Source organism: Stylophora pistillata, chromosome 4 (genome assembly GCF_964205215.1).
Source record: "Stylophora pistillata chromosome 4, jaStyPist1.2, whole genome shotgun sequence".
Taxonomy (NCBI): Eukaryota; Metazoa; Cnidaria; class Anthozoa; order Scleractinia; family Pocilloporidae; genus Stylophora; species Stylophora pistillata.
The window spans coordinates 21,051,341-21,078,502 of record NC_142522.1 but is presented as its reverse complement, the minus strand read 5'-3'; the positions used below and the strand labels follow the sequence as shown (position 1 = coordinate 21,078,502).

Sequence of the window (27,162 nt, the reverse complement as noted above, 5' to 3'; positions counted from 1 at the left end):
ATTTGAATACAACACTCGTTGAAAGTGCATGTAATAGGATGCAGCAAAACCTTCTAATACTCAAAACAAACTCCACAACCCTCCCTCCACCACAAGACAAAGATTCTGCATCGTCTACAAACTCCTTGTCCAGATTAGGGCCATTTTGACAGTTAAGGAAAATGATCTGCGGTTTACTTATGCCTCAGCTTATACAGCACACGAACTAGACCATTTATATGAGCACTGTTTGACGATAAGCGGCCAGGGTCTGGTGTTAATGGTTCACATGTTATGTCTTATGGAGTTGTGGGAACCCCTCATGAGAGTGGGAAATATGCAAAAGCATAACACAAGTGCAGGAAAAAATTCCCCTAGTGCCATGTAAGTCTCACATCTTATGTAAGTCACAAACGAGCCACAAAGCCATTTGCACAGGTGCTTTCGGATCTTAATTTAATTCAACAGTCTTGTCTTACATAAACCACTGCTTATAAAAGTGAAAATAATATTTATATGGTGAGTTTGTGTCCTAGTTACACTGTAGATTACAGTCCTAATGTAACACTGTGACATTACAGTCAGGGCTATTTACATACAGTGTTTACAGTAAAGAATAAAAATTTTCCTATAGGGAAAATGATCTAGACATTTCTTAACATGTGTAGTTCTAACACAAATCCTACCTTCAATCAAGTGAAGAAAAGATAAGCATATGGCCAAAATTTTAATATCGATCATAAAGTAGGTACATTAAGTTTTTGAAAACTCGTGACAAATCAAGAAAGTCTGATTTCCTTCATAAGTTTTTGGGAACAGATAATTATGGACTAAACAAATTGAATTTTTTACTCCACAAAAGGAACAGCTGTAATTAAACCACGCAAAAAATACTAATTACTCTGTCAAATTTCAAATACAAAGCGAACAATCGTAAATTATTCATACCATTTAGGGTTCATTTGGTGATAATTGGCGCGGTGCTGAATGTTTTATTTTCGGTCCACTTGATCTCACCGCTTGTTTTATTTATTCATGAATTTTAAATAAACGACGCAGGAAAAAAAAATTTAAGGGTTAACGAAATACTTGATCGCAATTAGAACGAAGTTTACAAGCCAAAGAGCCGTCGATCTCGAAGTCTGTGATATTATATCTGAGAATAAAATAGATGCAGCAATATCATAGTGTTGTTTAAAGCGAATAGAAGGACTGATATCTTTAAGTAGCTTTTTGAAAAGACAAGAAGTAAGCTTATTTAGTGGTAAACGAAGAGAGTTTATTTGATTATTCTCGAGAATGCTGTACCACCAATAATACTTAACTTATAGCTTCGGGTAAAATGGTGGCGACAAGAACAGATACAAAACTAAAGTATTCACTGAAACAAATAAAGCAACCCCTTTTGATGTAATTAGAATGTTCCCTGAGGGACAGAAATCTTTTTATCACATCTGATCTTATCGAACGAGCAGTGAAATGAAATCATTTTAGCTCTAGACTTACAACCATGAACGAGATGAGATAAAGCGAACAGAATTCGAACAGTGAAAAAGGATCAACACGTCTCCGTAGAAACCCTTGATTATGACAAAGTCAAGTATTTTGTATATCGTAAGCTCTTAGAATAAATTCATTCGAGTAAACATTTGTAAAAAATCATTCCCACATGCTGACAAGCATATATGCCCAAGTAACCGTCTGATCATCTGTTTCCCGAGAACAGCTTGATTCAGACTTTTCGTCCCCGCAAATAAGATAGAGTTTTTTTTTTCAAGGAAAACTCTGCGTGTAGGTTAATTCAACTTCTGAACCCGGTAATTGCACGGAAAACCGACATTATACTCGATCGAAGCTTCGATAAACCGTTTGCACTTTCTGCAATGAATTGCGCTTTTGAAGATATCGCGTGCATAGTGAAGTAAACAGTATGTAGTCAAAACAGTGAATATTTTCCTCCAGTGTTCTACCACAAGTTTTTATACTCACTTGAATTTCGACTGGGTGCTCACTCTCGTCCAAAAGAAGAACGTGGCAAAACCATTCGGCATTGCCTCCGAGACAAGACATATTCCACAACACTTAACCTTCAACTCATCACCTACAAATGGGTCTCTAAACTGTTGCACTGTTTATGATGTCATGTCCGTTCGCACACATTAACAGCGTAGTTCAAGTACCAAGTAAAGAACTTCTCTATTACTAATCATGCAGCTTTCGAGTGAAGCTCTCAAAAGTGCTATCCTCCAAAATATAACCTTGACACCTCCTTATATGGAAGATGGATTAACGCAACTTCCGTTACCAACACAAAGGCTGAAGTATAGCAATCAAAAGATATAAGCGATACCCTTTGTAAAGTCGATTTGCAGCATTCTAACACATAGAAATTTCTTCTATTCTTCCTTATATATTTCAAATTACGGAGGGCCCTTAGAATGATGAGCTTTTGCGTCTTTTCATTTTGGTTATCATTCTGAAAATATCGACAGGAAGTGGGTTTCGCCGCAGTCGCAAACTCCATTTCAAGCCGGCAGGCTAACATGATTCACAGTTACTAATATTACACGTTTTAATGAAATTTTTCAGGAAAAGACTGTGTACCAGAAGAGGAGCTAGAGCTGAAAACCACATCGTTTAATAATATCGTTCTTTTCGTCTTTGCAAAGCTTCGAAAAGCTATTACAGAAGTAAGTTGTGTGGGCACACGTGAAAACCAAACGTTTTGCATCCATTGTTCTCGTTTTACATAGCGGATATGACATGTTTCCCAAAACAATAGGCGTTGATCCCACACACACACACACACACACATGCACAGATAATTAACTGCATACCGTAAACCTACTAAAGCAAACAGCAGAGTTAAGCTGAATTAAAAAAACACACACATCAATACTCGATAGCTTGCAGGGATTCACCAGATTTCATCCGAGTGAAATGTAAGAAAGTACTATTTTAAGGAGCTTTTTCTTTCTAAGCAGTTTTCTGGCTATTTTTATCGTTATAACCTTTTTTTTTTTACGTATAATGTATACGTGGAAAGGGATTAAAATAGTATATTATTCGAAGTGAAACTTTGAAACTGATCAGTGTTTGCAAGCAAATAATAATCATAAGTTAAGGGGGGAGAGGACGATGGAGAAATTTCAGTTTTCAGTAAAATGGAACCAGGAAGGTGAAATGACCGACTTAGGAACCGCTTATAATTTATCACCTGCGGGGAGTTGTGGATTTTGGTTGCGTTATCTAATCCCCCTAAGGGGCCGACCATATAACTCTTGAGGGGCGGGGGATGGGTGATTTTGAAAAAAAAATTCCTGCAAACGCTTGTTGGAAGAAGAAAATTGCATGCAGCCCAAATGTAACAGAAAAAAAAAGAGCATTTAGAACGGAAAAATATCTTGACCAGCGGATTGCTAGAAAAAAAATTTCTTGATGACCAGAAATCACCCACCCCCCCCCCCCCCCGCTCAAAAGTTAAATGGTCGGCCCCTAAGGCTCTGTATTATTCTTTGATTGATGATCCTCGTCATGGATCCCCCTGGGGTCCCCTCTGTAAACTCTGTTAGTGACGACTGACCCTCCTCCGTGCCCCCTGTAAACCATGTGATCCCCCTCGCAGGCGATAAAGAATAAACAGGTCCCCAATAAATGGGAAAGGGCAAGAAAAATTAATTCAACTCAACATGATTTTATGTACAGCAGAACCTCGCTAACATGAGAGTCTGGATGGGGTTAACTGACAACTGACAAATCGCTCAAAAACTAACTGACAACTGACATTTGTGGTGGGCTTTTACTGACAACTGACAAAAGCCCAGATCGCCCTAAATATCCTAAAAACTGGATGTAAAAAGAACAGGACAGATAAAGAACAGATAGTTGATTTCTTTTGTTCAATGAAAGTACATTTTCCATTACATATCAGTAGGAGTACGCCACAGTGTCCTATTTGAATAATAATAATAAATGAATAATAATAATAATTCATAATAATATTCATTTATTCATTTATTCATTTATTCATTTATTCATTTATTCATTTATTTCATTTATTATTCATTTATTATTATTATTCAAGATGCTAAAACCGTACTGGCGCTGAAAAAGCACCTTACTTTGTTCCTTGGTCTAAAGAAGTTGTCTAGTAAATATGGCCTCGGAGATTTTGATGTGAAACTTTATCACATGGCTCTGAAATCAGGCGGCAAAAGCGATATTTTGCGTTAACTACGGACGAGCAATGGAATTTGGAGCTTCCGACCATGTTGGCTGGAACGGAAGCAAATTAAACAGTATGTATTGGAGTGGTTTGGTATTTGGTATTGGTATAAATATATCAGTTAATAGCGTACTCTTTATTTTTAAACGCCCATTAGATGCCGACTTATAAGCGCCGTCAGAATTTTTTCATTCTTGAATTCATGTTGATTATGTTTCATGCAGATTATAATGACATAGTTAAAGTGACTGCGAAAAGTTAAATCTTATAGAGTCACAGTGATGCGACTGACTGGTCCTATTTCGTGACGTTTGTCTGCTGGGCATATTCTGGTTTCCTGTGATTTTAGAGAGTTCTTAGCTGGCTCGAATTACATTGTGCAGCATTTGTTACGCACCTCATGGCTTCACAGTAATAATCACAGAGTTATAACATTTTGTTCTTATCACCTCCTTCATATCTTAAGTGATAAATTTGGAAACTCGAAGCCGCTGAATTCGGAAACTCGAAGCTTGTCCAGGTTCACCCTTCTTTAGAAAAGCCAACTTCAATCTGTGCTGCAAGTGAAAACATTCTTTTGTGTGCAGACGATGCCCAGAGAGGAATTATACAAGTGACATTACATAACAATGGAGTTGGCATCGTGACCGACCCGACTGGCATTTTGAACATCATATCTATGAAGTTCTCGAACAAAGAGCTTACTTTGCAGCAGTCGGTCTAACGGTGGCCTTTAAGTTTGCGACCTTCCAAGCTTAGAAGCCCCGGCCAGACCAACACTCAAGGTCTTAAAATAATTGAGAAGAATTTGCTATCTTTCTGTAACATCAAGAAATGGTTAGATATTCTAGTCTTCTCGGATAGGGACGAATAAATGGAGGTCCCGTCTCCTGTAGGGTTGGGGCAGGAGACGTTAATTTCCCACACACGAGATTACTGTGTGATGGATGTCCTCCCGTGGGGTGGGATGGGTGGGTTAGGACAGCAGGTCCACATCAGCTATTACAGCTGCCAAATTAATCAACCTGCTTAAACAAATAAATGAACTTCAACAACTTCAACCAACCTCTAAAGAACAACTCGGAGTCTTAGAGAGAAATCAAAAGACTTTGTGAATTTGAAGACGGGATAGCGTTCACTGACTCGGGGATCGAAAGGTAAAGTTCCTCAGTCCTTCTGAGAAAAACGTTAAAACCTTGATGGGCTCTGGTCAGGAAGGAGCAAGTGAAGGAGCGGATGAAACGTGTTCTTTTACGCAACTTCATGGCATCTGTTCTATGGAGAAGATTCTGTTCATATCGGATGTGGCTACAGGTTGCATTAAACTAGCGTCGGGACTCAGTGGTACTGTGTCGTACTTTGTCGTTCTTAGAAGTCTTAGAAGTGGTACTATGTCATTCTTGGAAGTCTCTATGATAGTTTTGATATCGGAGCCCAAAGCATAGAGAAAGCACAGTTGTCTCTTCAAGATGCCGTAGACAAAGTATCACATGTAAATGATGACATTACAAAGACCGTTTCTGAGGTGAAACAACACTGAGCACAGTATATAGGAAACCACAGCAACCAACGGCCCCGAAGGAACTGTGTCTCATAAAACTCAAGTCTCAGTTAAACTTCTCGAAGAAGGAATGCGCCGCCTGCACAACAGCATAGCTTCAATTAACGACTATCTCCAAGATATTGAATCGAGCACATTACTTGCAACAGTTGTGGAGAATCTACATACAGTTTCACATTTTAAGGATGAGACCTTCCCTGCATTACAGTATTACCAAGACTTTGGATTAATTACCAAGGAGTCGTTGAAGAGAGTAACGAAATGGGCAGCCAAGTATTTTACCCATGAAAAATCCTACTATCCTGTCCCTCAGAAATGGTTAGATGTTCTAGTCTTCTCGGATAGGAACGAATAAATGGAGGTCTCGTCTCCTGCAGGGTTGGGGGTAGGAGACGTTAATTTCCCACACACAAGATTACTGTTTGATGGATGTCCTCCCCTGGGTGGGATGGGTGGGTTTACTGGGCCTGCAGTGATTGGCGCAAGCTGTTGCGGTGTCCCTGCCTGTCGGCGAATCGTATAAATCAAATCAAATCAAATCAAAATCACTAGGTAACGATTTCAACTCGGGAGATCAGTCAGTAGGGTTCAGCAACGGCAGAGGAGCTGTTCAAGCTACTTTGGAAGGCGGGAATGTGACAGATATCACATATGTTGACGACTGTATCGTTGATGTGGCAGTTGCTGAGGTGCGAACAAATGCAGACGAATATGACACGGACTCAGAAAACGACTTTTCTGACCAAGAGGATGAAGATATTACCCCAATTACGGTTTCTAGATCTTGGCGGCCAGTTCGCGCTCATTTTCGCCTGGATTTCTTAGGTACGCTTTCTCTAATAACCTAGTTGAAAAGTAGGCAAAAGAACGTTCCTTTCCGATCATTTCATCGGAGCCAACCGCAGTCGAAGCTTTGTAAAACAAAACATAAATCCAATATATTGTGCTAGAGGACTTTTCACAAGTTTGTTTTCTTTCTGATGATCTTCTTTCCAACATTTTGACCCGTTAAGTGGTTGCAAAGGAATGTTGCGCACGGGAAAACAGAAGTTTGTGTTCAGAAGAGTCGTAACTGACTTAAAGTGCTACTGAAACGAAATTTTCGTATCTGAAATATTTGCTCTAACCTGTAGTTTTGAATATGCTGATCATCACGAGATAATTTGCTTTGGCCAAAAAGAAGCGAAAGATATCTTTTTTAACCGTTCAAATCAAAAATTTTACACAAAACCATGTCCGGGCCCTGGTACCAGCGAAATGGATTGATGACGTCACTGGTTGTGTTCACTCAGATAGCGTGGTTTATTTCACTCACTGTTTGTTTGTATTCGTGGGCGAAGGAGATGGCAGATATTGAAGTTTTGTCAAGTGAATCTTCTTCTGAAAGAAGCGAAGTTGTCTCCAGTAGCGAAGACGAAGATGGTGGCGTAAAATGGGGTTGACAGGCCTACACGACTCCCAAGCGTGTGTTTTGGGTAGCGTATTCAAAGTTTAGCCCTCACGAGTATGTCTTTGAGCGACCGCCCTCTTTTGTAAGATACGAGCGGCGGATTTTTGTATAGTTCGCTCAGTAGTGGTTGTGTTTCTATTAAATGCCAGTTTTTCATGAGAATTTACTTTATATGTGGCACTGAGTACGCACATAAGGGATTGCGTCTTTTTCGAATCGTTCGCCTTTGTAGATGTACAGCTATTTTTTTGACTGTCTCGATCGTTAAGTTGTCTTGATTGCTTTCAGCTTGCGTCACGCGCGCTGATTCGATCGTACTACAGTTCTTAGTGTTCAGTGTTCCAGCCGTTTTGGTTCGTTTTCTTTTCTTTATTTCGGTATTAAAACGACCGATTTCACGTTCATAGAAGCTCATGATCGCCTTTACTGTTTCTTGCTCCGCGTGGTTAAGGATTTGCTTTATCTCATTTTTGAAATCCTCGTCTGCTCATATTTTGGCCCTCGCCCTATATTGTAGGGATTCTGGGCATGTTCTGCGAGGCATTTGGTACAGAGGGATATGGGCTCTGTCCTGGTGTACCGGTTCACAAGGGAATTACCATTGTTCTTTCTTTGTTTGGGAGTCATTGGTTAGCTGTTGTGTATTGTTCTTTCTTTGTTTAGAGTCATTGGTTAGCTGTTGTGTATTGTTCTTTCTTTGTTTAGAGTCATTGGCTAGCTGTTGTGTATTGTTCGGTGTTTTGTATCGGCTCTTGTGAACCGAGGTACACGAGGACAGAACCGGGATTTGTTCGTTATCCTCAGACTTGCCGAGTAGATCATTTTCAGTGGCGGTGTCGTATGAGGCTTCCATGTTTTCTTCATTCTCTGAATGCCATTGCTTTGGCTCGGGGCGTTTAGTAGCCCATCTACCCTTATAATGTCTTTCGACATTTTCTGTAGATGGTCAAGCAAGACCACGGTTTCGATCCTAATCTTGTGGATCTCGTCAGTTTCCGATTAACTAAGTAGACTGGTAGAGATTCGTTCTCGGTATCAGTCGGGAATTTTGCTCCCTATCCGGGCGAACCTCTCGCAGATAGCCAAGATGCCGATGTGGCCGCCGATGAATAAGACGAGGATGGCATTTCGCCCGAAATCCTCTTTATCGGCCTCCCAACATGCAAGCCACACTCCATGCTTTTACCCTTCTTTCACTGAAGTACACAACCAGTGACGTCACAGGGCTGTTTTGGCCGCGCCAAGATGGCCGCCAAGTTTGATCTCAGCCGGTCAACTTCGAATGGTTAAAAATGTACTTTCCGCTATGCGTTGGCCCAAAAAAAGTACACAGCGTTTGCAAATAACGTTCAAACTCTATTACATTGCAAAAATCTCGGATATGAAAATTACGTTTCAGTAGCACTTTAAACAATGACTGAAAGTCATTTGAAAAATCTTATTTCATTCCAGAACTAAGAAAAAGGAGTTCTTATTGTATCAGTTTTCGACTAAATTTTCGAGTTTACGTTAGATGTTCTTTTCAGCCAAAATTATAGGGTCGGAAAGTAATAGTTAACTTGCCAAGTTAATCATTAACAGTCATTTAACTGACAACTGACAAATGGCCGAAAATTTAACTGAAAACTGAGAAATGGCCGAAATTTTAACTGACAACCGACATTCGTACCCCCCATCTAGACCCTCTAACATGAACTCCCAGGAAAACAATAATTAGTTCGAGTTAGCAGGGGTTCCAGTTAGCTGGTAACAAACGACTGGAAAAAATAAGGCAAAGAAAAACCAGACCTTGTTCAAGTTACCGGGGAGTTCGAGTTAAGCGAGTTCGAGTCAGTGGGGTTCTTTATTATAAAAGCTTTCTCTCGAGGATCCATAAGCCACCGCGGTACTGAGGAGGCGCCTGATCGCCTGTCAACTCAGTTCACACAACTATAGGTATCACAACTCTATTGAAAAACATTCTTTCGAAAAACAGTTAGATTTTTGACACTATCTCTCAAAGCTGTGTTGCTTCGATCTTCCCCATCAAAGCACAAAGCGGAGAATAGTGAAAACTACGAAAGACACCTTCAAATACCAAAGTAACTCCAAGGGGCCCTTTTCTCATCAAGAAGTAATGGTGGAGAAATGTTTTATCTATTTCCTTTTTTTGTTGTTCCATATTTTTGTCAGATAAAAAGGCTGAAGGGAGATCGAAGAAGAAACCTTACTATTCAAACTGATTATTCAGCTAATCTTAATGCAAAATGACTCGTCAATGATCTTTCAGCCCAGTTCTGTTGGCATTCAGTTCGGGAGGCAATCTCCCCTGTAAACGTGTCCTTATTGCGAGGGAAGTTTGACAAGAAAAGACTATATCACGGCCAGCCTGATAAATATGTTTCGTTTTAGGGTCAGATAAATTATGCTAGGAAATTGACCAACATGCTATCGAGTGTCACCCCCGAAAACATGGCATTAAGCCGAAAATTGTTTTCAAATTATTGCTGTAACTTCGGGGAATTTTTAAGAAGTTTATCATTGTGCCGGCATTATGCTCTGACTATGATAGCATGCCGGCATGCTATTTCGTCCCGACCACGTTTCGAATGGCACCTCACGCAAAGCGAATTAACTTTCTACTTGATTTTAGACCGCGCTATCAATGTCCTGCAGAAACAAAATATACTTCCGTCAAGTCACCCACATAATTTAATACATACTGAATAATCTTTACACCTTCTGTAGATATAACGTAAGCTCAGTAACTGAAGTAAACAACATCTGTATAAAGCATTGTGGTATTTCTCCTAATATGCTCTATCTCAAGGTTTATTTTTTGTACTCACTTGAATTTCGAATGGGTGCTCGCTTTCATCCAGAAAAAGTACATGGCAAAACCACACGGCATAGCCAAAGTTTACGCCAAATTGTGCTAACTTTGATCCGATCGAAAGATTGCTTACGGAGTTTTTAACTTCCATTAAGACTCACGATAGGCTTTCAAGTGGTATGTTAATAGCCTGCCCAAAGCTGAGTACTAATACTAACACTCGGCGGAATAGAGTCGCTTTCTTTCTTCTCTATGTTAGACTCTAAATTCAGAAAATTAATATTGTCTGTGAAAAAAAATTGGGAGAGAAAAGGTGCAAAATGAGATTAACAGGAACGTGAAACATCAAATTTAATTCAATTCATTGCTAATCGATAGGAATTTGTTTTATTTTAATACTTCAAATAACCTAGATACGATAAATGTTTGTTTTTGTATCACAAAAAGAGCTTTAACAAACTGCCTCAATATCTTCTTGACGCCGGCTTGAAGCAGCAAACTGAATGCACATTAAAATTTTTCATCGACAATGGTCTCTTAAAAATTTATTGAAGTTGCAGTATTTTACAGTTGAAAGTGATAAAATGATATTAATTAAGATTTAAATATAGTTGGACTATATCTGAAACAATTTCGCTTATAGCTTTGTTTATTATTTACTCAACAGACTATTTGAGAAAGTACTTTTTTCTATGATATTGTTAATGAGTCTGAAATACTGAAAAAGGGGGCATTTACTTTAAATATTGTCTCAACAGATCCGAACTAGAATGGCTTGACGTCGTGGTCTTCTACTGAACCCTTAAACTCCCAGGAGTGATGAACATGTAACTTCTCCTTTTGACATCCAAGAAATCACAAGCAAACAGGTAATGAGAATACTCAAACTTATCAAGTACAAGTTGTTTTCTTGGTCTAACACCAAATTGTTATAACTAATGCACAAGGAAATGTGTAGCAGCAAGAGGGGAGAATTACTCAACAACCAATAAGATCTTGTGAGTTAAACTGATATTGCTGCAAACTTGAATACTGCATCTTTCAACATTCACATTAAATTTGGCTCATTCTTAGCCCTCAGTGCTCAATCTACAGCAGAAAAATATCATTTCGAGGTCAAACCTCTACTATTAACTCCTTTGAGAGAAAATTTTCCTAAAGTACGCTTAATTTTGCAAATTAAATAATTTTCCTATCACGTAACCGAGCTCAAAATCAATTATATTACTTACTGAATATTTCCTATTTACTCACACGAAACTTTCAACACCGCTGGTCCTAAAAGTGAACAGGCCGTTTCACATTTAACTTAGCAACGGTTAAGTGGTAGAACATCTCAGTACAGAATCTGAACGTCTGACGTTCGATTCCTCGTGGGGATCCCACGCTCGTGACAAGACGGGAAAAATATTTCTTTAAATATATCATGTAGACAAATAATTAGAGCAGGAAGCGGTTAAAATGGTACTGGCATGGCATGACGGGCGGCAGGTTCTGAACATAACGTCGTACTGGTAAACCGGCCGATCAATAACGTAGTATTTAAATTCATATAAAACATCTCATTCGTCTCGATTCGTCTTCAGACCGCGCGCAGTAGCGAAAGCGCGAGGTGTGATGGGTAGGTCTCTGCCCCTTCCATCAGTGCAATGCTCGGAAGAAAAGTGGGGACGAGTTACTGAGTTAGGGAGCCATCAGAATGTTTTTACAATTGTCTTTAAACAAAGTATGCTTCAGAAACCAAATAATTTATCTCTCTGCCATTTAGAGTAATTATATAAAAATTAAAACTTGCTTTAAATGTGCCAAACTTTGGCTATGGAGACCGCCATTTTGAAAAAAAAAAATTAGTAACGTGGCCGCAAGCGCAAAAAGACAAAATGCATATTACCAACAGCTACTTGCTTAGTTATCGCAAAGTAAGTTATCAACTGAGTGAAGAATGTCCTTTTGTTCCGATCCTAATTCTTCACAGATCGCCAACGGAATGAAAACAGCGTGACAATTTGTTAGGAAAATCACATTTAAAGACAATTATGAAAAGATTTGGTTACTCTTGTGAATCCCAAATGCGGTTCAAGTCCTAATTTCATGTCTACTTTATAATTTAGGAGGGAAATTTACACTATTTCCGGGGCATACTTCTTGAACTCGTGGTAGACCAGAGTGGGTCACTCGATCTTTCGATTTGTTACCAATGTGTGACCAGCTTGGCATAGAGAGGTTTTTCTTCCATTGTGTAACTAACAGACTTCTGCTGCCTTTCTCCATTAAATGTGTAAATACAAGTAAGTTTAAAGACTAACGGTTCCTGGAAAAAAAGGTAAAAATAACTGTAATTAATAATTGTCCAGGTTTTCGCCCTACCCTGACTACTGCTTCAAACTGTCTAAGGTCGTGTTCTATGTTCGCCTCAGGAAAAACAAATCAATAAAAATTTACGATCCAAAATTCGCTGAAGAGTCAGTGAAGGCACTCCTGTACTCTAAAACGATACTACTATAGGATATAAAAGTCAAAAGTTTGTGTACTGAGATACCGAGGAAAGGACCTCTCAGGTGGATCGCTATGTTACTGCTACCACACTCTACCCACCCCATCACCTGGTAGGCTTATTAACTCCCACAGCCTTTTCATCTCTCGGGGAGGAGCTGTGACATGTAAAGATCAGTTAAATTGTGCGCCCAAGAACACAAAAATACTACCCATGGCAGTGAAAAGAAGTATGCAGGACAAACAACCAACACATTTTCTTTTGAAATTTACGCCAGTAGAGTGGAAAAGACGACTAGACATTAACACTTCAATCCCAGCCCCAAAACTGACCGGCTTATAATTTCATTTTACAGCATAACCTTTGAATCAAACGTAAAGATCGTGAGAATTAAGGAAATGATCACCAATTTAAGGGGCTGCTGATTGTCAAACAAATTCTCTTTGTCAGTACCATAGGGGGTGTAAAGAGAACAACGTGGAGAATTTGAATACCAATGTTAGGTTGTAAAGGGTTGGCGTTTCCGAGTAAACTGAATTGTTACTCTCGTAGGAATGTCCGTCTCTTTTCTAAGAGTTCTTTACCGTGAGCCGTTGGAGGTCTTTGACTTTCAAAGTTGCTTCTGATGGCCGGCATTTTTTTCCAAACATGTCACCTCGCGCGACACAGCATCCACTCGTAACCTGAAGATGGAAAAAATGCTACATGAGGTACTGTGTACAGCAGTATTACTTACCAGACAATATTCCAAATCGAATACGTGAGCTTAAAATTTTTCTAAATCGTTGCTAAGCAACAGGACATGCGTGGATGGTAACGTTATGCCCATGTGACAATCCCAGGTAATTGTGATCAAAAGAAGGATGGTGTGATGCGTCATTCGGAAAGTTTAAGGTTCAAATCTTCGCCTTGAATTTCCACAACTTTCTTTCTCATACGCCCGTAACAATTTAATCTACCATTTTACTTGAGAACATTTTTGTCGAGATAAGAGGTTTCTGTCTGTCTGTTCATTTATTTCAATTCGAGATGTACAATGAGCCAGCGACTCGTACTGAATACATTCGAATATTATTAACCCACCCATCCCACCCCAATCTCGTGCGTGGGAAATTAACGTCTCCTACCCCAACCCTGCAGGAGACGGGACCTCCATTTATTCGTCCCTATCCCAGAAGAATAGAATGTCTAACCATTTCTTGATGTTATTGGAAGGTAGCATATTCTTCTCAATTATTTTAAGACCTTGAGTGTTGGTCCGGCCGGGGCTCGAACCCTCGACCCCCCGCACAACAGTCCAGCGCTCTATCCGTTGAGCTAACCGGGAGGCGGTTTCTTAGTTTTCTTCTCCCCAATGCAAGAAAACTCCCACCAACCCCTAATCCAATCACATTCAAAACGAGAACCAATCACGTTACGTATGTTTTCTCGCGCTTCAGGTGGCTAGCTTTAGCGTTTTTCATTCGAGTTCTCATTGGCTACTTGCAACATCGACCTTTCTTCTAATTGGCCATTTTCATCATTACAGGTTTGGTTTTAAGAAATTCGATGTAGAAGCGCTTTAACTTATAAACCATCTTACTTACATTCGACATATCAAACGTGACATTCAAGTCCAAGTTGTCCTCTCCCAGCGCTCGTGCATTCACTATAAGGACGTTTGACACCTCTGCGTTAAAAATCAACTCAACCCTAACTTTGTCATCTTGATAGACGGTAACCGGGTCATTTGGAATTTCTGATACAAAGAGCAAAAATATAAATTGACAACAGTACCCTACACGAGAACCAAGAGTAGCAGTACGTCTATCAGTCGCTATTTACCAGTGCCGCACTTTCAGCAGTTGGCTTGTTTTTTAATTGAATTGTCAATTGTTCCTTGTCATATTTTCATTTCATCTGATTGTGATTACGTACTTCAGTTTTGGTTTTACGACAACCTATCAATATGCTCTCTATTGCAGAAAAAAGACAGCCATCTTTATTGAGTGTCAGAAGTAATCCCAGATTGCATTGGTTCACTTCGTTCTGTCTTGAATTGGCAGAAAACGCGCACTACTACCTCAACCAATCAGATGCAAAACTAAAACCTGCGTTTTCCCGCGCTTTAGGCGGTTCAACTGTTTTATTTTAAGTTCTCATCGGTTCTTAAAGGTATAACGACACACAATAGAAAAGCGCTCCCAAGGGAGCCGAACCACAACTTTAGACCATGATATTAAACTTACCATGCGCTGATTGCCACTTGGCAGTTGCTGCTTCAGCGGAAGGATTCAAGGAGGTGTTGTCCACAGGAGTCCAAAGACTCATGGGTTTGACTGAGGTTGTTATTCTGTTCACAATCTGTTTTTGATTTGTGAGATAGTCCACGAGATTCTCTTCGTGAATACCTGACAAAGAAAAATAAGTGTAGAAGGGTTTCATGAAAATACAACATTAACATGATTGACAATTCGCAGAAGGTGCTAAAAACGATATGCAGAAATGTCAGTTAGAGTTATGAAGTCAGCATTATTACGGGAACATGTCACCTCGTTTTCTCTCAACGATAGAGGTAACCAGAATCTAAGTAATCACAACAGCCAGTCAGAGCAAAGAAAAACATCACAGGTAGCCAATGAGAAATTGAAGAACAAACAAGCAAAGTGCTTGAAGTGCGGGAAAACGCGAGTGACCGTGTCCCAATTGGTTCTAGTTTGAATCTGATTGGTGGAAAAAATGGCGCGAGTGAGAGACCAGTCAGGAAGGAAATCAAAGCAATCACAACAGCCAATCAAAACAAAAGAAAATATCACAGGGAACCAATGAGAAGTTCAAGTAAAAACAAGTAAATCGCTTGAAGCGCAGGAAAACGCAAGTGACCATGTGGCAATCGGTTTCAGTTTGAACCTGATTTAGTGGAGAAAATCGCGTGAGTGTTCTAAATCAGTCAGGAGGTAAACTATAGCTAACCAAAGCAACTGCTTTATAAACTGCTGTTGCAGAAAAATGGATTGAAAAATTCTGGCTTTGACGGCGATTGAGCCCCTTGCTTGTCTACGTTGTGGCTTCGGAGCTCAGTTTACAGAACTGCACATCAAATATCTAGTACATAACACGGATTCAAGCTGCTTCCAATCTTGAATATTTTAAACTTCTTTTAAATTGGCTCTTTACAATCCTTTTCTTTTTTGTGACAGCTCTTGTTGTGATTATTTGGGTTTTGACATTACAGTACCATCGTGATGCGCTCTATGGAACAGTTTTAATTGAGTATCAACAGCGATCCTGTGTCGCTGTGATTGCTTTAGAAAACTCGCGCCACTATCTCAACCAATTAAATGCAACTTGGTCACCCGTGTTTTCCCGCGCCTCCAGTGGTTGCCTGTTTTTAAGTTGTGTTCTCATTGGTTAATGATGATGTTAACCTTTAATCTGATTGGTAGTTGTGATTACTTTGGTTTTGGTCATTCGACAGTCAATTGAAAAGTGCTCTTATCTTGGAGTAAAGTAGTTCAACACACTCTTACCACGACTAACATGTAACAAAACTTCTTCGACGGATTTGTTCCTGTGTTCATCCGAAATAGCTTTCAGGAGGTGCTTGGCAAAAAAACCATTCTTCTCCTGCTCACATTCAAACACACTTGAACGAGGGCAACTGAAAATAGATCGACAAAACAAACTCACCATTTAATTAGCTCCTAAAAGAATTATACAATAACTGTGGAATCTTTAGATTCCCTGCAAAAATGACCTAACTGTTTCCTACTCAATTCAAAAGAAACTCCTTGACGAAGGTTACGAGTATTAAACTGCTTAAAGACAGGGTAAATGATCATGTAGCACGCGTAAAAATGATGACACTTTTGTTACGAGAACCTGAATCAGAGTCAACCACCTGTAATGCTTACTACAACAAAAAATGACTTTCGAGGGTAGAGACGGAGGGTGTGTTTAGTTTTTTTTAACGGCTTAAAAACAAATAAATGTTACTAAATACCGATGACTAACAAATGAATAAATTTTAGTAGAATGTCCCTCTCCGTTAGTGAAAAGAAAGAGATTGCTAGTGAATGAAACCTCTTAACAACACTACAGGGGGAGAAGACAGGAAACAGGGAGAAAGAGGGGGACTGAGGATAGTGACGAATTGTCCTCATAGCCGCGACAGTTACGCATGTGTCATTTGGAGTTAATACTTGAATTTGCTTAAATTCTTGAAGACTTTTGCTGGACTTTGGCACAGATCTGATTTATTATGATACGCATAAACTTAGCCCTTAAACTCCCAAGAGTGACCAGGGGCCCGTTTCTCGAAAGTCCCGGTAACTTAACGGACCCAAAGCCAGGGCTCGAATTTAATTTTTGGATCACTAACCCTTCGGGTTAGTCGACATCTTTTTTACTAACCAAATTATAAAGTTTGGTATCCAAGCTCACAAGTTACGATATCTCAAATATTGAACATTTTGATAATAACGACTAGGACAAATTAAAGAGTAGCTGAAATTGCATGGTTAAACCTTAAAAACGTCGGCAATTATGTACCAATTTTATTTCCCTCTCGTTTACCATGATTAATCAAGAACAGTACATCCACAGCACATTCTCCAAAAAGAGTTTAAGTTGATTAAACAACTTGAGTATTCTAAGTATTCCTCTGAGAGGCGGGTCTACGTGCTCTTTATCCTGAGGTCTACCAATGTTTTAATATGTTTGAAAATTTTCCTAACCAGTACGGGTTAGTTGGACACATTTTTAGTAACCAAATGTTGAAAATTACTAACCATTGGTGAACGGGTTAACGTTAATTTCGAGCCCTGCAAAGCCATGTTTTAAAATCAAAATTTAAAGGATGAGAAAGCAGGTTCTGGAACCCAAAAGTTTTATTGTAACCTTTTTAAAACTTTTGAAATCTTCATCTTGAATGAAAACAGAACGCTTTAGGGGCCCGTTAAGTTACCGGGACTTTCGAGAAGCGGGCTCCAGCTCAGAACCTCTACTAAAAATATCGATGCCATATCAAGCAGACAAATGATGAGAAAAAATAAAAGAAAAATATCAATTAGGGCATTTTATTAGTTGATCTAAGACCAAATTCTCCAAGCTCACCTGATAAGAATTGTATAGCAGACAGTAAGGAGAATTTATTTACTAATGAGGTCTTCAGAGTGAAAGGGTTAAAAGACGTTTCAGACACCTGTCTGGAACAGAGAAGAAAGGCCTGCTTACCAGCCAAATGCTACTACCACATTCGGTTCTTTTATATCTTGTAAATCACCGCTCAGTAATGGACTGTTCTGCGGCTCATAATCAGGTCTAAAAAAATAAAAGGAATTGAAAAAAACAAAGGCTTTAACTTTGTATCGTCTAATTGACCACTTTCAAAAATGGCTGCCGGATTAATATTCTTTTGTTTAAATTTAAATTTGCCCGAGTGGCCTCGCTTGAGATAATGTAATCTTTTGAATTTTGTACTGGAGAACGAGGCCAGAAAGGCTAATTTAAATTTAAACAAAAGAATATTAATCCGGCAGCCATTTATGAAAGTGGTCTATAGTACGACTTTTTGCTGACATGTATTGGTCAAACTTCTAACTCTAACACGAATTTCCTGTATAAACAATGACGTCAGCATGAATCCGCCTATGACGCAAGTACTGAGAGGCAACATCCTTTGCAAAAACTCTGAGTTGCAGTTGAAATAAGTTCAATAAGTAGGGACCTTAAGAAACCACGACGGCGACGCCAAGGAAGACTTCGATTAAAAAATGAATTTCTACTCTTAGTCAGAATTTCTAAAATGGCTGCACGAGCTTACTGTCTCATACAGCGCCACAGCTCAACTTCAGCACGACGTATAAAGTAGCCTTTGAGTTCCAAATGGAAATTAAAATAATTTGCCGTCGCGGTTTCGGTTCGCAGACGACGCAAATTTTGGTGATTTCACGTTGTTGTTTTGCATAGGACGACTAAGAAATGTACAAAGTTTCAAAATGCACGTGCTGAGCTATTGTTCTGCCAATTAGATCTTTTGTTTTTCCACGTTCTCGTTGCCGTCGCCGTCGCCGTCGTGGTTTCCTAAGGTCCCTAGTTATAACTAACTCCGCGACACCGAAACGAAGCGAAGTCATTGTGTTCTCATTAGCTGACCAAGCGGAAAATATGAACCTATCATTACCCGCTTGATCCCACAATGAAAAAGAATGCTTCAAGCCAGTTGGCGTAATTCTTATTTACGAGGCAACTAGTTTTGTTGAAAGGAAACGGTTTACAGCAGTTTTGGTAACAACAGTGTCACAAGCACGTTTCTGGACGGTATTCTTTTTTATTCGCTGACGTGCAATTCTATAGATGTGACTTGAGGAGGAAAAACTGGGGGAGACAACATCATAATTTCACAAGTACCGATTTAGGGCACGAGTCCAATACATTTTTTCCAAAGACTGCAGATTTCTGATTGAATGCTATGGATTCATCTTAACCTATCCCTTACAGTGTCTAAGTAGATACTTAGACAATTCTGACCTTTCTAAACTTTATAATTTTGGTTTTATCAACTGAGTTTATAATGTAAATTGACCTCCGTAAAGAGTTTCAAAGCTGACGTTTCGAGCGTAAGCCCTTTGCCATTCGCTCCGACGAAGGGCTAACGCTGGTGAAGTCAGTTTTGAAACTCTTTACGGTGGCCAGTGTACATAATCAACTCGGTTGATAAAACTAAAATTACCTTGCTACTCCCACTGACGCAGCACCACAATTTCTTTATAAACTTACCCCCTTTTTCAACTTACTCTGTTCTGCAGCAGTCGAGTAACACAAGCTTTAACTTTGCCTTAGTTTCTTGCATAGCCTTGAGCACTTTAGCCGAAGCCATGTTCTCCTGGCAACGATATGAATGCGATGCATCAACCGGCATTAGATAACTTAATCCACCGCGCTCAAAACCATGGCCAGCAAAATAGAACACAGCGTAAGTGTCTTCAACAAGAAGCCTGCAGAACTCCACAAGAGCTTTCCTCATCTCCTCCAGCGTTAGGTTTACCAGTGAAACCACCTGTAAATGGTGAAATGATATTTGGGTAATGCAGCAGTCTTTTAAAAAGAGGTCAATGACTCTTTTATGGATTTTACAGGGTTTAATGTACACTATCAGCTTAGAAGCAACCAGCATAAAGGGGGGGGATTCTCTTTCTAGGCAAGGCTAAACGGTCAAACGAGTCATGTCGCCCAAAAAAAAAGTCAAGTCGCCCAAAAAAAATTCAAGTCGCCCAAAGAAACAAATACTTACAAGATCAGACTTATGGAATGTAAATACGCAATAAAGTCAATAAATATCTAAGAAATACATTGCGCTTGCGATTGGTTTGCCAGCATAATGACGCACTTGGAATGTTGGGAGAATCTCCAAAAGTTTGCAAATGATGTACCTCCTGCGTGTGATTTGCAAACTTTTTTGGAGTGTTCTTCCAACATCCCAAGTGGGTCATTATATCAGGAAATTGATATAAAGCACGGTCTACTGCTTTCATAAAAATAACTATGGGTTTACCAATACAATAAATGATAAGTTTTGACCAATCAGAGCTCTCCTAGTATCTCTATTAGTTATTTCATGAATAAAATATTGAGAATGCCCCACCCTTGTGTGCAAACGATTTTTAAGTAACAATTTCAAGAAAAGAGTGGCAGTAATATTTACTTTAAAACCCATATTGATAAGTCTGCCTGTAAAGTCACAAACATCATTGATAGGATGAAAAAGCTTTCCAAGTTGTTGATGACGGTAATCTTTATTTCCAATCAACAGGGCAACTTTATTGGCAACTAGAGAGGAAAAAAAACAACAACAACATCAAATGAAAAATAAAACAACATTAACAACCCCAACAGAACAAAAATAGCACAAAAAAATTAATGCTCCTGACAAAGGGATATCCACTGTAAGAAAACTCGTTAAATTACAAAATATTTCTATGACCAGACAGCTATTTGTAAGACACTATCCCTAATGTATACATTTGGGAAGACAATTCCTTTCTACTCATTCCTTCCAAGAGAACGGACAGCCTCTATGAGAATGGAGAAGAAATCATCTCTTTGGAGAGATTCCCATGCAGTGAACACTTCCCTTAGATAGACACTTCCCGAGGACAGACACTTCTCAAGACACTTAAAGAGATTGACTAACTATTTGCTTGATGTTGTTTTGGAATGCTTGGGCTTCTATTTTAAATCATTTAGCTGTTAAGAACGGAGCATCTAAATCATGTTATTACCTCGATCACTTGGACCACGCGGATGGGGATCTCTGCCAACCCCTGAAAATTATATTATTATATCAAATAAACAAAAGGTTGATACGCAATTCTTTTATAACTTGGTCAGGATACCAGCACATAATATACAACTTAAAACCCTGTCACAAGGTTGAATTCAGGTGCAGGTTGGCGGCAAACTTTGTAGGTTTTTAACTACAGGGTTTCTCAGGGTACTTCAGCCAAAAATTCAAGACACTGTCACAAAGATAACGCAGATTGCCTGCAAAACTTCATACCAAGTTCTATATATTCAGCAAAGTCTAAACACTTCAAAACCTAAAGAAACCCAAGAATTTTATCATTTAAAGTTAACCATTTATCCCATATTTCACCTGGTGGAACACTGTCAAAAGCCACTTGAAAACTTTCAATAGTCACTTTAAAATGGTGTGAATGCACTTCCCCAGCATTGTTGTACACTCTACAATAATAAAATCCATGATCTTCAGCAGAAACACTGTCTTTTATCAACCATCTGTGTTTTGCATCCTGAATGGGAGAACCATTATGAAACCACTCATAGCTTGGAGCAGGTCTGCCAACACCATCACAGTATAAGCTCAACCGTGAGCCAACAAGTATGTGAACATCAGGGTCTGATTGAGAAGTGATGATTGGCAAATCTAAAAACAAAAAGGTGCTCAACAGTTTCAGTCCGTTTCATCCAATTTTTTTTACAAGTAAATTAATTTATGAATAAAAATAGTTGAAGAAACTGTCTTCTTATGGTTACTGCCCTAATCTCCTAGGGGGCTATTGACTGAATTTGATATTAAAATTGACAAAAGTAATTACAGTGCTTTCAATAAGATTTGAAATAGGTGGCTACCTCGGTACAACACCCGCTGGAGAGTGACTTGGTTGCGACTTAGCGTGGTGACTGCGACTTGAGTGAGGTGAAATATACCCCGCGACTCACAACAGAATACCCACCGGAGCTCCAGCAGGTGCTGGGTCTTATTGAAAGCACTGAATTATAGCAGAGATAAAAGAGAAAATATCTTCTATTGCCATGATGGCATGAAGATGTGATTCTGCTATTTTTGCACAAAAACACTGCCATATCAGCAGCCTGATGAGAATGACTTTTGTCAGTCTTAACAATCACTATTTAGTTTACAGCTGATACCAATAGCATGGGGTGTTGCAGCTTAGCTTAAAAAATTAGGTGCCCATAAAGAAAGCCATAAATGCTGAGGGGAATGCAGGGCAGTCAAGGAACTCACTGCCATGTTAGGTAAAGTCAGGCTACGAGACAGACAGCCCACACTAACCAAGCTTAAACTTGTCTTAGTAGAATGAAGCATTGACTGCCATTGATGTATTGCCTCTACCTCCCTAGATAAGATAAAGGTACATCCTAGGGTTACCACTCACTATTTCTGACACTAAACAACACTCCCAACACACTTAGAGTACAGTTCCTTGTTCAAGAACCTAAAACCATTACCCGACTGGAACTTGGAAACAGACCTTTCAGTACAAAATCCAGTGCACTTATGCCATACAATTCATGAAATGAGTTTAGAGAATTTGGCATTGGATCAACTACCAATCTCCTAGTTTATAGTACTGTTTTCTTTATTCTCACCACTTGTCTGCTTAATAGTGTAATTGATATTGTAAGGAGAAACTCTGTCTTGATCACTCATGGGAGTTTAAGGGTTATACATACATTACATACATATGTTTATTGCAACTCCCAAGCTGGGTTTTTCAGTTACAAAGCCTACATTACATTATTGTAATATTATAGTAACATTAATTATTTAGTAACATTATATATATATTGCTCTGCAATTGCGCATTGCAATTGCTCTGCAATTGCTCTGCAATTGCGCATGCTCGCTAGTGTACTCTAGTTTGAGCACTCTGGCATGACTTAGACGATACCACAAAGGTTGGATCGTTTGGGGTGACCATTTTGGTTCTCCTCCATCCTAGCATTAGCACTGCACTGATGAGGCCCAGAAGGCCGAAACAGTACTGTCTGCAGTTAGTTATATATATATATATATATATAAGTAAATCTAAAGCTAATACAATATAAATACAAAAGGCCAGTACACGTTAAAAACACTAGTGAACTAATACAAAAATTACACAAGAATAGAAGATAGAAACTAATCATCTTTGCGCAACATTTCCATTATGGAGTGTATTCAGTAGGTGGAACTTAAAGGCGTTTACATTCTTAGCTGCTTTTAAGTCATTTGGGAGGTTATTCCACAATTTGCATCCACGATACGTGAATGCACGTTGCCCAGAGGACAGGCGGCATCATGGGATGTGGGGCAGATTACATGATCTTGTTACCCTACTGTGAATACGAGATCGTGGGACAAACGTGTTGGCCAGATATTCAAGAACTAAATTATTTACACATTTAAATACCATTACAGCATCATTGAAATAAAGTCTCTCCTTAACAGTGAGCCAATTAAGAGATTTTATGCCTTGGGAGATGTGGTCGAATTTCTTAAGACCTAATACAATACGGGCAGTGAAGTTTTGCACAAGCTGAAGCTTCTTTATATTTCTTTGACAAGTGTTGGCCCATACAGTTGAACAATACTGCATTGTACTAAAAACAAAAGCGTTCATCAAAAGTAAGAGAGTTTTCCTGTCCAAAAGGTGTTTGATCCTGCTGATCTGTACTAGTTTGAAAATACAGTTAGAAGTAGTTTTAGCAATATGATCGTTGTATGTTAAGGACTGGTCGATGTAGACTCCAAGGTCCTTTGCTACAGGGACTGGTGTTATTTCCTTTCCCAAGAGTGAAATTGACATTGGAGGCAATTTCCGCAGTAGTTGAGAAACACCAACTAGTAAGATTTTAGTTTTAGCTGGGTTTATTAGAAGGGAATTCTGACAGCACCATCGGCAGATTTCACTCAAGTCTTCATTCAGATAGCCAAATATGCGAGCAAAAGGATAGGTATAATTTACAGTCATCGACTTAGCACACAGACTTGCAGTGGGTTGGAACAGACAAGAGATCATTTACATAGATGGTAAATAACACGGGCCCCAGGATAGAACCCTGAGGAACTCCGTATTTAAGAGGGAGCGGGTCTGAGATAGCATCCCCAATGCGCACTCTCTGGGTACGACCAGACAGGTAATTATGAAACAGACAGGTTATTACACTGTACATGGATCAATGTCAGGGACAGAGAAAAATTAATACACACTTACCCCTCCCCTGACCCAACATTAACCCTTGCTTACTATCAGTTGACTAGTTTTGGGTTAGGGGAGGGGTGGGTAGTCAGGTCCCTGTGGATTTCTAATAATGGGTCGCCAACTTTTATCAATTATCAACAGTATGAATCACTTACCAAAGGGTGAGTAGCCGTGAACACTGTCGTCTGCATTAATGATCAATTTGGTCCATTTAGTGAAAACAAAACCATAACAATTTGCAATGCGACAAGTGTAATATCCTCCATCGCTTTCACTGGCACTCTTGAACTGTAATGTATTTTCTGTTTTGCCTTGAAGAAGTTCTCTTTTTTTAAACCACTGATAGTGAAGTGGTTGGTGTCCTGATGCTTCACAGTGTATATAAACATTCTGTCCTGGAATTCCTCGTATTTCTGTTTCAACATCTTGAGTTACAGTTGGAGAAAGTGCTACAAGATCAAACCACAAACAAAATAAAATCATCAACTACAGAACACAAATTATTTGTTTGCAGTAATAATTACAAATACTGATTGCTAGTGATTTTTTTTTTATTGCAGTACTCCCTACTTGTGCATGCACGTATAGCCATGCTCACCCAACTGCAGCTCGGTAATCTCTTATGAGAGACTGCTGTAATTTCATTGGGAGGGGGGGTTCAGTGTGTGAGCCACACAATAACTAACTTGTTAACTCAGCTGGGACACTGTCACAATGTCACATGGGAGGTGGAGGGTATGAGCCCCACACTCGATTTCTCGACTAGCTCAACTGGGAGACTCCCACAATTTCAAAGAGATCTAGGTGGAGGGTATGAGCTGTACAACAACTTACTTCATCTTGGTAAGACTAACTGGGAGACTGCCAGAGTCATGTGGAAGGTGGAGGGTATGATTATCTCACTGGATTACCATTAAATCTTTCAGCTTGAGGGGCATGTGCTTCTTTTTGTGGTATCATCTGACAAAGGTTAAACACTATAGTCCTATTGGATATTAAGGACTATCACCTGATGACCCCTGCATCTTGAGCGTAACCTGGTTTGTAGGGAATGTTCAAAAACCCACCCACAAGCAAAAAATAGGTCACTGTCACAGTGTTATTAAAGCAGCAGAGAGAAATTGTTAAAGCTACTCTAAAAATGCAAAGGTAAATATCCAGTATCTTCCTCTATTCTGTGGTCTCTTACAACTTTGTTGAAGTTATAAATTGTTATCAAAAGAGCAACTTAAAAAAATGCAAAAACCTTCTGAATCATTTTGGCCACAAGCTGATATAAACATTAATAGGTAACACTAATAACATATCATTCTGCTTAAAATTAACATAATTATTATAATTGGTATTTAATAAAAAACAGATAACTCACTTAGTAAACTAACTACTTTTTGTAGGCGTGGTGCTCCTTCACTCTTGGACCCGATCCAGCTTTTGAACTCTCCTACAGTTATGTGCAATTGTCCCAAGTCATGCAAAAGTTTAAGAGTTGGGCTTCCTCCTGGGGACAAAGTTGCCATTCCAATAGCATAAACTTGACGTGGATCTTTATATGATGGTATATGGTGCCTTATGACATCTTGAACGAGTGATCTCCAATTGGGCAGTTCAGAGGTATCCAATATTACTGCTATCTGCTTTTTTCTATCATCAGGCAAATCTGTGATGCACCTTGAATCCATTGTAAGGTAGTGTGATTGATTAATCTGTTTGTGCTTTGTAGGCTGGATGATCTGCTGGATTGAAAGGACAAATGTAAAGTCTCGTGCTCCCAATCTCTAGCCTAGCAGGGTAGAGGGAGGGGTCCCACAAACTAACAATTTCTCTTAACCCTTTATCCCCAGGAGTGATCAACTTGTAACATCTCCTTACATTTCCAATATGTTAACTTATAAACAGGTTACAAGAAGACACAAGCTTATCAGCTGGGGGATGTTATGTTGATGTAAAATCAAATTTCCGTGTCTAATTTACAAGGAGTTGTAAGGGAGTCAGTAGGGAGAGATGCTAATTTGGATCTTGGGGACTTAAAGGGTTAAACAGGGTCAAGGTTCTAATGCCTTGGCAGTGAACCCCATCAAAGACTTCCCTGAAATACCCTTTCTCAGGTATCTCATCAAAAGGGTAAACCCAGAGCCAGGTCATTTTCAAATTCCCCTTCCCTCTAGGGAAGCCTGATATGGCTTTCTAATCATAACAAAACGAGACCCACTGAATGAGCTTATTTTAAAACATTATTTCGCGGCTACTTATATCGAAAAAACTTTCCCAACATCTCTGCAAAAATCATTCTTTCATTAGATGCTAAGCCACGACCCTCTAGAGAGATCATCTCACTGTCTGACACGCGGTAACAAAATACCATATTAAGCTACTTGACTGTACGTCTATAATGTCAATAAACAAAACGGTTTTTTTTTACACAACATAATTTCCGACAAACACAACTGACTTTGTTCACAACTTAACTTTCCATCTGAAATTTTCCTCACCCTTTAGCAGGAAAAATACTCTGTAAGGTATTTATAAAGTCATAAACGTGACCTAACCAACAGTCTCGCGTCCAACTTTTGCTGATGCATGATAACATTATATTTGTATTGATCGATTTTGAGAACATTTTAGCGACAAAAAATTTTATACCCTGAGAAATACTCACCAGATCTTGAAGCTGAAATTTCTCGAAAACACCACTGAGTCCGCTATTTCAAGACGCTTTAGCCTCCAGATTCTTTGTACTTCTATCACCAGTCTAAGCTTTCTTGGAGTCAAAGTGAAATATTCGTTTTGTACTGGTTGTACGGCGCCGTCGTTTGACAGGCGATTCACCATGCGCTTCAATGTCTTGCAAATGCCCTCAGGGAAAAATTACCTGGCATGCTTTCAAGCAGTACCTTGAGGGTCCTTTCGATAAAGATAAAGATAATTTTAGAACCATTACATTTGACTAAATCAGATTTCCCGGACAAATCTAATGATTTCCTGTTCTCGATCGTTCTTCCCAATCTCTCCCGGTTCACGTGAGCCCGCTATACTTTCCTCTTACTTTTTCTTCCGCGAGGGGAGGGTAGGGATACCATTGCTTCTTCCCGCCTTTTATCATTAAAGGGAGCAAAGCCAAGTTTCTCAAGATTTCACATATCTTTGATGGAAGT

At 39.3% G+C, this 27,162-nt stretch overlaps 2 protein-coding genes across 4 annotated transcripts in view; both read right to left on the bottom strand.

Annotated features, from left to right (window-relative positions):
* The window catches only part of LOC111327242 (band 4.1-like protein 4), a 31,356-nt gene extending 21,058 nt beyond the window's left edge, over nucleotides 1–10,298 (bottom strand). The window contains exon 1 of one of the 2 annotated variants that reach the window (XM_088757512.1): nucleotides 10,044–10,298. In XM_088757512.1, coding sequence (XP_088613638.1) covers nucleotides 10,044–10,178 — 135 coding nt within the window. In that variant the 5' untranslated portion in view covers nucleotides 10,179–10,298. Of the gene's footprint in view, nucleotides 1–1,968; nucleotides 2,234–10,043 lie in introns of those variants that run through there. The other variant, XM_088757513.1, reaches the window with a different exon arrangement.
* Nucleotides 10,299–10,372: 74 nt separating this feature from the next.
* LOC111327232 (mucosa-associated lymphoid tissue lymphoma translocation protein 1) lies at nucleotides 10,373–27,003 on the bottom strand. Of its 2 annotated transcripts, none has more exons than XM_022931363.2 (13): nucleotides 26,667–27,003; nucleotides 25,380–25,743; nucleotides 24,166–24,459; nucleotides 21,157–21,447; nucleotides 20,783–20,824; nucleotides 20,206–20,330; nucleotides 19,298–19,560; nucleotides 17,736–17,822; nucleotides 16,031–16,161; nucleotides 14,750–14,911; nucleotides 14,108–14,259; nucleotides 13,106–13,204; nucleotides 10,373–12,338 (listed from the first exon to the last, which is right to left on the bottom strand). In XM_022931363.2, the coding sequence occupies exons 2-13, from the start codon at nucleotides 25,687–25,689 to the stop codon at nucleotides 12,219–12,221; spliced, it is 2,076 nt and encodes a 691-aa protein (XP_022787098.2). In that variant the 5' UTR covers nucleotides 25,690–25,743; nucleotides 26,667–27,003; the 3' UTR covers nucleotides 10,373–12,218. The 2 variants fall into 2 exon arrangements, with proteins under 2 accessions (XP_022787098.2, XP_022787099.2); XM_022931364.2 differs by having other exon boundaries at nucleotides 25,380–25,740.
* Between the last annotated feature and the right edge of the window lie 159 nt (nucleotides 27,004–27,162).